This window comes from Sinocyclocheilus rhinocerous, unplaced genomic scaffold (assembly GCF_001515625.1).
Source record: "Sinocyclocheilus rhinocerous isolate Xijiao unplaced genomic scaffold, SAMN03320098_v1.1 scaffold550, whole genome shotgun sequence".
NCBI classification, from domain to species: Eukaryota; Metazoa; Chordata; class Actinopteri; order Cypriniformes; family Cyprinidae; genus Sinocyclocheilus; species Sinocyclocheilus rhinocerous.
Window position 1 is genome coordinate 402,259 of NW_015667382.1, and position 11,940 is coordinate 414,198.

Below are 11,940 nucleotides of genomic sequence, written 5' to 3' on the forward strand. Positions count from 1 at the left end.
CTGGATGTAATGAAGAGAGCTTCTTATAATAGTTTTGCTTGCAAATGGTAAAATTCTGTGAGATTACTTGGAAGTTAAAATCAAGGGTAACTTCATTTGAAACACAGCTAAGCATTCATTGAATTCTGACTCTGAGTGACTTGCAACAACCGAAGAGGTTACAGTACATGACTAAGTTGTTTTTTTTTTAGTGCCTGAGTGATGATGAGTTGGCACAGATCCTGTCCTCAGTGAGTGACCTTCTAGAGTCTGCAGCGGCCATGACAGATATAGCTAAAGCTCGAGAACATGTGAGGGGTGGTCTGGAGGCGCTGCGAGAAAAACTTGCCATACCAGCCTCCAATGGCAAGACTTCAAATGGTATAGTCTCAGTTTCTACTTATAGCCCACCTCACAAACCCTAAAAAGGCAGCGAAATATGCTTTGAATTGTTACCAGACTTGTGTCCAACCTAATACCGATTTAAAAAAAAAATAGTATTATGAAAAATTTATATTTTAAAAAAATTCCATTTCACTTTCTAAATCAGTGGTTCTCAACCAAGGGATAGGGCCCACTAAGGGGCATTAGCAAAATTCCTTGTGGCTCCAATTATCATAATCTTAAATCAAATGCTTAAAAAAATGGCTGTACAAGATTAAACTGACATTAAATTTTTGACTTTATTTTTGTTACAACAGGAGTACCAGAGGTACATATCAGATTAGATAGGGCCTTCAAATGTTGTCTTGGACAAACAGGGCATCTTGGAGACAAAAAGGTTGTGAACCACTATTCTAAACTGCATTATTAAGGTTATTGTCAATCAATGTCATTGTTATAGTAAAATTAATTACTACTATTCCATCAATTACTGTTCACAAGCAATCAATAATATGAAAAAGAATAAGTTACTACATAGGCACATGGAATGTGCAGTATTATAGACTATATTGCTGAAGTATGTGGACAACTATTATTTAAAGCATGTGACTAATGCAGCCAAAATTTCAACAAACATTTTAGTAGAATTGGGCCTGTTCACAAAGCAAGGTCCATATTGAAACAATTTACTGAGTCTGATGGGGAAGAACTTGCCTGGCCTGCACAATACCCAAGTCCATTGACCACCTTTGAGATGAATTGGAGCCTCGGGTATAAACCAGGCTCCATCACCCATCACCTGACCTCACTTATATTCTGTTGATTGAATGGGATCAAATCCCCAAGCCACGTTTCCCAGAAGAGTGAAAGCTATTATAGCAGCAAACTCCCTATTGAAGCCAGTGACTTTGAAATATTTGGGTGTCCACATACTTTTGGCCATCTGAATTGGTGGTCTACATCCTATAGGGTTTCATGGTTGTTGCTTGGTGACATACTACACTATTTGTCTGGGCAGCAGTAGTACATATTACCTGGCACCAACTCCTAGAAACTTAACCAAGATGGATGGCCAACATGAAGCAATAAAGCTGATGGCATGATTTTTCCGCTTGGGAAACAGTGGTGTGTTGGGTTTGGAGTGGGCTAGTGATTAATGAGAAAGACTTTGTTGTGTTTGTGTCACTAGGGGTTCTTCAGACGCTTGGCCTTCCAGCAGCCAAGTGCTACACCTTCCATTGGGACAAGGATAATTTTGGTAGGACACTAAATCCAAGCCAGTCCCATTTTTTTCTGCCATGGGCTTATTCAAACATTTGTTTGGCTGTTTTGGAATTATAAACATTCGAAGATTGATTTCCAGTCACTTTGATTTAGTTTAAAATGTCATTAGGGGGTTTCATGAGTTGAAAGTTAATACCCCAGCTAATAATAACCCTCTGAGTCACGATTTTCCGTCTTGTTTTTTGCTAGATGTTCTAAACGACCTTCTAGACATGGAGTCTGAATTGACCTTATCTCAAACATCTGAGGGCATGGAGGAGGATGATGTTGACAATGTGGATGTGGAAGATGATGAATATGAGGACTTGGAGGAAGGTTTTGTATCAAACGGTTGCACTGACTATAGGGCCTCAACCTTCTCTACTGTCTCCTCCCTTTCCACGGCCTCCAAAGACTCCATGTTCTCCACTCTCTCAGTCACTTCCTCCGAATGCTCTCCCCTCTCCACACTCTCATCCTCATCTCAAGCTTCAGGCACTGACAGTGACTTCTGTGAGGACGCAGAAGAGGACTGTCTGAGCATAGCATCTGTGCCTAAGTCCAAAACTGGCGCACGACTTTCCAAGCGCCTCTCACGACTCTTCAAACCTCGCAGCCACTCTCTGTGTCGAGCTAAAAGCCTGGGTAGCCCTGAGGCTAAAGAATTAGTGATAGCTGTCCGCTCTAAGAGATCCAATTCTCTGCCACAGCAAGTGCAACTGCGGAGCTCTGAGTTAGGGTTCCCAGCTCTCCCCCTCTCACAGCTGCAATATGTTTGCTATAGGAGAAGACCCATTCTGAGTACCGATGATGTGGAAGGGCCACCAGGGGCCACAATGCTCAGAGTGGTGGTGTTCGGGGCAGATCATGTGGCAGGGAGACTCGCCCGTGCTTATGGCAGCCTGAGAAAAAGAGAAAGAGACTGTCCACACCTGACCAAAGCTTTCAGGATGAAGTTTTTCTTTGTGCCTGTGAGGAGAGATACAACTCCAGCCAACTTCTCCATGAGGAACTCTGGTTCTTCTCTGCAGCTGTCAGTGAGTCCACTGAAACCAGCCGTCTCTAGCACTGTGAGTGAAATCATGTCCCTTGAGCCTAAAGTATACTTCGGTTTTTGAGTGTATGCTAAGGTATGTGTATAGTATGTGTGGATGTACATGTCGTCACCAGCAAAATACACGCATAGCTACATTTTTCTAACTGCACATAATCTGTACACTTTTTTTTTTTTTGCATTGAGTAGTTAGTCCACCAGGTGGCAACACCAATAAATGTGTAAATTGTGTGAAGTGGTTAAGCAATATCCGCAACTCTAGTTTAAAAGACATTTTCTAGACAACTTCTAGTTTAAAAATACATTTTTCTCATTCGTAACTGTTGCAGAGAAATAGCACAGACTTTGGACAAAGATGACACTTACTAGCATGCACGTGTTGCCTTCCTGTTTTTGCGCGTGAAAATGGGGTATACTTAGATTATACCTTCGGCTGTACACATGCTTAGTTTTCGCATCAAAAAAGGAGTATAATTTGGGTTTTAAGTTTTGTTCATCATTTATTTTTCAAATCTGAGCTTTAGGACTGAATCACTGTCTACAAAAATCTGATCCGTTTGTGCAAACAGGCTGCTCCACTTCTATAAAGGGCCAATTCCCATTCTGTACAATTGTACTGAAATGACAGCAACGATCAAATTCATTTACGAAAAAATTACATAATGACAACCGAATATGTGAAAAGTTTAAATGTGAAAAGTTTGTACCAAACTGGACTGAACAACTAATTTTTAATGAAGCATGCATCAGAGATGTGTGTTCCTCTTCTCCAAGCAATTCACAGGGAGAGAAGTATGTGTCTTGACTCATTCTTAAAGGGATCATATGACAATGCTTAAAATAACATTATTTTGTGTATTTGGTGTAATGCAATGTGTTTCCACGGTTTAAGGTTCAAAAAACACATTATTTTCCACATTACATTATTGTTGCTCCTCTCTGCCATGCTGTTCTGAAACGCGTTAATTTTTACAAAGCTCATCGTTTTGAAAAGCGAGGTGTGCTCTAATTGGCCAGCTATCCAGTGTGTTGTGATTGGCCGAATACCTCAAGCGTGTGACGGAAATGTTACGCCCCGTGTAATGCAATGTGTTTCCACGGTTTAAGGTTCAAAAAACACATTATTTTCCACATTACATTATTGTTGCTCCTCTCTGCCATGCTGTTCTGAAACGCGTTAATTTTTACAAAGCTCATCGTTTTGAAAAGCGAGGTGTGCTCTAATTGGCCAGCTATCCAGTGTGTTGTGATTGGTTGTTGTGATTCCTCAAGCATGTGACGGAAATGTTACGCCCCTAACACACAGCGTCTCCATGACATGGCGGTGGTGGCAACAATACTACAGTGAGAATAAAAGTTATGCCTTCTTTCTTTGCGTAAACATTTGGCCTGTGTTATGCAAATCATCCAACACAGTGATGTAGATTGGTGGGGGCGTGTTTAAACGAGGCGTTTTAGGAAGGCATGGACAAGTCTGAACTTCTATAAAGAATATATATTATTTAGGTTTGAGACTTTAGTCTTTGCAACTCTACGGATCTTATATATGCACAAACAGCTTGGAACAGTCCAAAGACAAAGGAAAACTTGAAATCGCATCATATGACCCCTTTAAATTTTGTCACAGGTGTGTCTTTCTCCACGATAGTGGCTCTCACGAGCCCTTTATTTAATGCGAGTACTAAATTCCCTAATATTAATTTTGGTCAAACGTAGCTAACAACAAACTGCTTCAACTGCCATTCATGTTACTTGCTTGTAGCCGCAAACCATTTCTGTAGTTATCACTACGTCAATCATTACAGTTTCACATGTGGTTCCTGTATCCCATACACACTTAGAATCACAATTCACTCCCACATTTAAATGTGGTTATCACTCCCAAAACCATTAGTGTGTACTGGCCGCATTGTTTAATTGGATTTCAACCTACATCTCTGATGGCTAATCTATGTATCCCACCTGGCTAAGCTGGATGGATTGGTCTCTTTTGGTGGTTCTAGTGGAGTTTTGGGCATTTTTTCACAGCTGGTCACAAGCTAAATACTAACTTTACTAGGCTGGGAAACAACTAGACCAAACAAACAAACAAAAAAACTTTAAATTAAAACGATCTAAGATTTCAGCAAATAAACAAATAATAATAAAAGTCCTGCATTACTTGCACACACTTTGAAGTCAAAGCACAGATTTTGTTTTCTCATGTAAGATTTTGAAATAGAAACATTGGTATTAATTTGTCAGCAGGATCTCAGTATGAATGGGACGGAGGACAGCACTAATGACATAGCCAATCTTCTGGGAATGCTGGATCCCTGGTATGAGCGGAACACTCGGAGCCTGCTGGAGCTTCCCATTAATGTGGTGTGCCAGGTGATTCTTTCACATCCACACAGACTCATTCACATGAACAGAGAGTGCATGCATATCTAAATAATCAGTAAGAACAACAGTAAATCTTTTGTTATATGGCATGCTTTTGACACTGCATGCACGCACACAAAAAAAACACATCCCATAAAACCACTCATATGAGGAACTTGAGTGTGTGAAAGTGTGTTATGAATTGTTTTGATTATCCCCATGGCCAGCAAAAAAAAAAAACATTTCCTTATCAAATTACTGATGAAAACTGTATTCACACCAAATGTTCTGTCCATAACAGCAAACATCCAAGATTGAGTCAGACCTGTCTGAGGGTGCTGGTGAGGAGCGTTTACCGATATTTGCTGACCTGGTGCTCTATTACTGCCGTCATGCTGCCCGCCCTGCCCTCATTCAGCTCTATCAAGCAGAGGTGAATAAAAAAACATGCTATTTCCTCAATCTGTAGCAGTTTCGGTCATAGACTTTAAAACTGTACCTTAAAAGTTACATAGACTTTGGAGTTATGAATCTATTATGTCTTACAGTGTGTCAGGCAATATACGGGACACCTTTCTTCAATGTGCTATGGATTCTGTGTGTTTTCATTCAAATTTGTTAGTTTAACTGCAAAAATTGTTTAAGACAGGCTATATTCCTACAAATATAATAATGTAAGTTATTTTAGTGCTCTATGAAATCTACATGCATTTTTAGAGGTTGCTTGGTGTTAACTAATGACACTACAGTATTTCATTCATCTTTTCTGCACCGTTTTGTAACTTGTCTTGCATCTTATACTGCCATAATGTAATTTTAAGTTTAAATCTTACTCTTGGTTGTAGTTGACACTAGCTGGAGGAGAGAGACGGACTGAAGTGTTTGTTCACTCTCTGGAGCTCGGACACACAGCTGGTACAAGAGCCATCAAGGCCATGGGTGAGTGTGAACAAACACTAGCATGTCAGATCAGTTTTTTTTCCACTGTGAAACTATCAAAGCAATCACCAGGATCATTTTCTTTTTTTAATATGTTCTTATATACGTTTTTACTGTTTACTGTGTGCATGTCCCGTTTCTCTGTAAACCCTGAAAAATCACCCTTCCCTGATGCTGTCTGCAGCGTTTTTTATATGGAGGTCAAAGCGGCGCATGACAAAGTACTGTGATAATTGAATTGCTGACATAAGTCATGAAATAAGTCGTGCGAAAGAGCCTTTAGCGTGTTTATTTTTCTTCACATGTTATCCTTGTGCAGCTTGCTGTTGTTCGCAGAAATAACTGAAGTTTTTTTTTTTTTGTACTAGCAGGTTTTAACTTCTCAGAAGTTATTTTGGATGAACAGAAGCAGCTTTAAATTCAGACTAACAAAAAATGTTTTTTTTTAAATGAAGAAGGAACAGAAGGAACATTTCAGATCCTGTTCTGTATTGTGTTTTGCAGTAGTTAAGGTCACTCACTACTTTTCTAAAAAAAATCAAATCTGTTCATATTTTTCAGGTGCTGCAAGTAAGAGATTTGGCATTGATGGAGACCGTGAGGCTGTTCCTTTATCACTTGAAGTTACTTACAATCGAGTAAGACGAACTATTCCAGTGTTTGGATGAATTTTTTAATGGTGCAGGCATGCAATTCTCATTCGTCCCCTCTCTTTTTTGTCTTTACATACAGATACATATCAGTGGCAGAAGTCAGAAGACAAGGGCAGAGAAGTCCTGCACCTCTATAAACCTGCTAAAAGCCTGCAGAAATCTTGAGGAACTAGGTAGAAAATAACTGTGACAGAACTATGATGAGATGTTTATTAGGGCTGTCAATTGTTTACATTTGAATGTAATAAATTGCATAAAAATAAATAACACAATGGCATTGAAATTACGATCAACTTACTCAACATTGGGCTAACAGGCTTAACGTCATAAACATATTTGCACAGGCTCAACAAAAATAACTGCCTTCTCAACACAAAAGAGCCATTTCAATGTGTAGGCCTAAAATGATCAAAGGGATATTTACAAAATATTATAATCTTTTCTTTTTCTTTAGATTCGAAAATGGAGTGCCTTCATTTGACAATGACAGAAGTGCTAAAGAGACAAAACTCTAAATCAAAGAAAGGCTACAATCAGGTGAGCAGGAAGGAAGTATGGGAGAAAACTGAGATGTGGTTTAAACAGCCCCGAAACTAACTTAGCGCAAACACCTACAGTTACTCTCATGTGGTTTTTGCAGCAGTGTGTAGCAGTCGGCAAACAACAACATTTTTTACCAAGAGCAAACATTTTGGTTTTTATTTACCTGTTTCTGTACCGGTTTACACGATATGGCTCATGTGTGTCTGTTGTACTTTCATTTTTACAGTGTCAGTGGTTACTCTTTGGTTCAGTTATACCACACACTGACTGTACTTCATCTTGTTTTGTTGCCATTTGAAAAGAAAATATACTGTTGTTTACAAATTTGTTTAAAGGGGTCATATGATGCGATTTAAATTTTTCCTTTCTCTTTGGAGTGTTACAAGCTCTTGGTCGGAGACGGCATCACAGTATGCTAAGAGGCGTAACATTTCCGTCACACGCTTGAGGTATTCGGCCAATCACAACGCACTGGATAGCTGGCCAATCAGAGCACAGCTCGCTTTTTTTAGAACGATGAGCTTTGTAAAAATCAAGGCGGGGCATAGAGGAGAAACAATAATGTACATTATATGGAAAATAATGTGTTTTTTGAACCTTAAACCGCATAAACGCATTGCATTACACCAAATACACAAAATAATGTTCTTTTTAGCAACGTCATATGACCCCTTTAACAGATATTTGAAATAAATGAAGAATAGGGAAAATCATGAATATCATATGGAAATATGCTTATGTCCTATTGCAAGACCTATTTAAAAGACATTAACAATGTTACTATAATTGCATAGATAAAGCTCAAATGTTTATGAATATGAAAGTTGTTCTGGTGATTCAAGTTGCAGTATTTTAGTGTTTTTTTCAGATGAAATTTTCTTATAAAGCTGTCGTTTGTGTTACAGCAACTGACCACCACACAGGTAAAGGTGGATAAGGTTCAGGTTAGTGGAACTTGCAACACCACCTTCGCAGTTTGTCTGGACCAAGATGAGAAGAAAATTTTACAGAGTGTGGCCAGGTACAGTTTGTTTTTGTTGGCTTTTTTATACTGGTGTTTGGCTAAAAAAGGATATGCAGTATATTTATTTCCTGCACAGCAGTGGTAGACAGACAAGTCAGACAGGTTTTTACACCTGCTCCATGTGAATTGAGCCCATGACCTTGGCATTGATAGCACCATGCTCTACCAGATGAGCCACAAGAACATATGAAATTGCCAAATTATAATTAAATACTTTTAATAATTAATACTTTTTTTAGTAATATGTCATTGAGTTTGTGTACTTTAACCTAAATACATTTGTGTACTCTGTTCACCACTGCTATGCAGTATAAATAAATAAATTATTATTCATTATATTTTATTCATTATCTCATACGTGTAGCATATTTATTAAGTGAGAATGCATTGCATTGATCAAAAGGGACAGATAAAACATTGTAAAGCACATTGGTATAAAAACCTCTTTTAAACAAATGCTGTTTCTTTTGAACTTCAATTCAAAAGTGCTGGAAAAGTTTATATCACTGTTTCCAAAAAAATATTATGCAGCTCAACTGTTTTCAACTTTGAGAAGAAATATTAATTGTGCACCAAATCATATTAGAATGATTTCTGAAGGATCATTGACACTGAAGGCTGTTGAAAATTAATCTTTGCTATTTGAATTTACATTTTTAAAAAATATATTAAATAGTAAATAGTTATTTTATATTTTAAGAATATTTCACATTGTTACTGTTTTACTACTATATTTTTAATTAAATAAATGCAGACTTTGTAAACATAAGTTATTTCAGAAAATAATTTTGTGTTTTAACATGTGGAATACTCCTTGCATTAAGCCAGCAAAACAAAAAAGAGGAACAAAATCATGAAATGTCATCTTCATGTTTTACTGTGAGATGGAAACGAGACTGAAAGTGACTCAGTGACCACTGCTGTTTGTCACAAAGAAAAAATTGTTAATTCGGTCATAGAGTTGTCATGGAGACATTAAAAATATTTGCTATAAAAATAGTTTTGTGGCCAGCAACCGGTAAAGTTTTTCAGTGCATTACTATTAGGATGTAAACTCAGCTGAACATTTATACAGTGACATGAACAACCCCAAACTTTTTTTTTTCTCTTTGCAGATGTGAGGTATCAGTTTGTTATAAATCAGATAGTTCGACTGATTGGACGAAAGGAAGGGTGTTCTCATCTCAGACGCAGCCTCTGCAGCCAACCTTCTGCTCTCTGCTTTGTCTGCCTGTTGCCACTTTCAGTGGACCTCAGCCTTGAACCCAGAGACTAGGTTTAACCCTAAGACTCCAGCCTAATAGATGTCAATTTACATAGTTATCCTCTTCCACTTTTAAACTATCTGCATATCGACTCTCAATAAAGCTAAGATACACTTTCAGGCAAAAGTGCTCTTTTATTACATTTGTGAGCATCATATGTATGTAGAGCGAGGGTTGTTCGCTTCATATTTCTGAGATAAGGATAACTGGTTGTTAAGCCTGAGGTACAGCCTACTGAATATAAATCAGTGGACAAGCTGAGACAAATTTTATGGACTTATGACTAATCATCATAATCATTTATGGACATCTGAATCAGGTTAAGAATCAAAACCTGAGTCATCTATAATGGTTTGGTACTTTGAAAGGGATGTTATTACTGGATTGAATTGGAACTGGGCCCGTCCTGGTTCTTATAAAACCAGCGTGGATGAATACTCTTGTTAATGCACATATTAACCACCATTTAAATACGCACTGTGGACACTGTAATAATATGTTTGTATATATGACATAATTATTTTATGTAGCTATAATGGAAATTCTCAGGAAATATATCTATATTCCTTTACAGTCTTTCATTTTTAATTGTTTATTTAAACTAATTTCTGTCTTGCCAGAGAATTGAGACAGTGGTGCCTCAGATTTTAGTCCTTAAAATCTAATGTATTCCGTGATTATTTTTGTATATGTGTGTATATCTTATCTGCAGGATTATTTTTGCTGTGTTGTGACTTTAAAACTATCTGAAACCTGTCTGCTTTGAATACCTCTTATTGTAGTTTGGTGTGTTTGCCAGCAGAGGTCCTTATAAACCATTTGTTGAGTTTATCTTGTGGTCGCTGGAGGCTGAACAGCGGTGAATAAACACCTACATCCATTGGCAGTGAAAAACCAAAACGGTTCAGTCAGTGCGCTGTAAACCTTGGCACAGTTTGTAAGTGAAACAAACTGAATTCATTCATTCATTCATTCATTCTTTCTTTCTTTCTTTCTTTCTTTCTTTCTAAAATGTGTATATCTGTTCTCTAAAACGATCAGAATAACTGTCAAAACAATTATTTTCTAATTGTCTTTCTGTTTTTTGAAACACTTAAAAATTGTATGTGTTAGCAAAATTATGGAGTAGAGGAGTACAGTGTACATATGTATGTGTTTTTATTAAAAAAATTTAAAATTGAGGGATTTTACTCTCTCAGGGCAGACCGTTTTTAAATAATGTCTGTCTGTGTTTATTAAACTTTGTAAATACATTCTATTTGCAATAATACTAGATTTCATTTTGTTGTCACAATATGTTGGACAGACTGTTGTGGGTACAGACTAATGGCCAGTACTACTGAAATGTACTATTCACTGTTATGCAAAATGTCTTTTTTATTATTTTGTCATTCTGGCATCCAAGAGAACTTAAAGCGGTACTTTCCATGTAAATTGTATTCATAAAGTGCATTCAGTGGCTTTATATTTGAACACTGTAACATGTCAAAAATATATTAAATAAAACCACTTTTTAAAATAAACTACTACTCACAAGTCAGTGTGTATGTGGTTTACATAATGACTAACAATTATATCTTTGGCTAGTGTCATCAGAACGCCCTAGTTACCAACATTTTTAACACCTTTTATGAAGGTGATTTTTAATGAGACTGTCATTAGATATATTACATAGACTTTAAATGCTTGCTTTTGGTTTTCCACTACAGTGGAAACTATAGTCCTACAGATTGTAGAGGCGTTCTCATGATCAAATGTCAGGCTAATAACTGAACAATGACAACTCTGTCTGCTAAAACAATGTTTCTTGAAAAGGGCAGTTTTGCTGAGGGTATTTATGAACTGTTAGCCTGTTCAAGATGTTATCAAAGATCATAAAAAATGTCACAAGATGACTGTGCCTATTAAAAAAACAGCCATTGAGGAAAAGCTTAAATGTGTTAGGAGCACCTAAAATCAGATTATGTCAGTTATGATCAAGTTCTTCTATGATAAATAGTCCCTTTGTCAATAAGGGATAGAAATAGGATGATTCTGAAACGATTTGTAATAGAGTTGGCTCTGGATGCCTGTCTTCACCCTCACCCTCATGTAGTTGTCAGCATGTCTATTCTTATTAACAGTAGTAGTAATAGTAAATTGATACATCTTACGAAACCTGGCAAGAACATGTTCAAAATCAAAAGACAGTAATAAGATATAAGATTTTGCTTGAAGAAATTTAAGCCAATTTTAGGATTAATTAGATTAAACACATTGTCCCTTCAGTTCGCATTACCTTAAAAGTGGCAGCAAGTGATTGACTTTATGCATTATAAGTTATTGAATAATCCATTCAACCATTTCTTTCAAAACGCTAGATCATTCAGAAACAAAACACCATTTACTGCTCAGAGTCAGGCAATGGTTAATGGTAAAAATAATTTTATTTTCTGAGTTTTCTTGACAGTTATAATCCATTAATTTTTGTCA

The 11,940-nt window shown here is 37.1% G+C and overlaps 1 protein-coding gene across 3 annotated transcripts in view; it reads left to right on the plus strand.

The window, feature by feature from the left end:
- The window catches only part of LOC107733903 (phosphoinositide 3-kinase regulatory subunit 5-like), a 31,147-nt gene extending 20,281 nt beyond the window's left edge, over window positions 1–10,866 (plus strand). For 2 of the 3 annotated variants that reach the window (XM_016545747.1, XM_016545745.1), the window contains exons 8-18: window positions 192–360; window positions 1,553–1,621; window positions 1,837–2,696; window positions 4,925–5,053; window positions 5,346–5,477; window positions 5,890–5,983; window positions 6,545–6,621; window positions 6,716–6,809; window positions 7,091–7,173; window positions 8,085–8,200; window positions 9,319–10,866. In XM_016545747.1, coding sequence (XP_016401233.1) covers window positions 192–360; window positions 1,553–1,621; window positions 1,837–2,696; window positions 4,925–5,053; window positions 5,346–5,477; window positions 5,890–5,983; window positions 6,545–6,621; window positions 6,716–6,809; window positions 7,091–7,173; window positions 8,085–8,200; window positions 9,319–9,466 — 1,971 coding nt within the window. In that variant the 3' untranslated portion in view covers window positions 9,467–10,866. The remainder of the gene's footprint in view (window positions 1–191; window positions 361–1,552; window positions 1,622–1,836; window positions 2,697–4,924; window positions 5,054–5,345; window positions 5,478–5,889; window positions 5,984–6,544; window positions 6,622–6,715; window positions 6,810–7,090; window positions 7,174–8,084; window positions 8,201–9,318) is intronic. The other variant, XM_016545746.1, reaches the window with a different exon arrangement.
- Window positions 10,867–11,940: the final 1,074 nt, after the last annotated feature.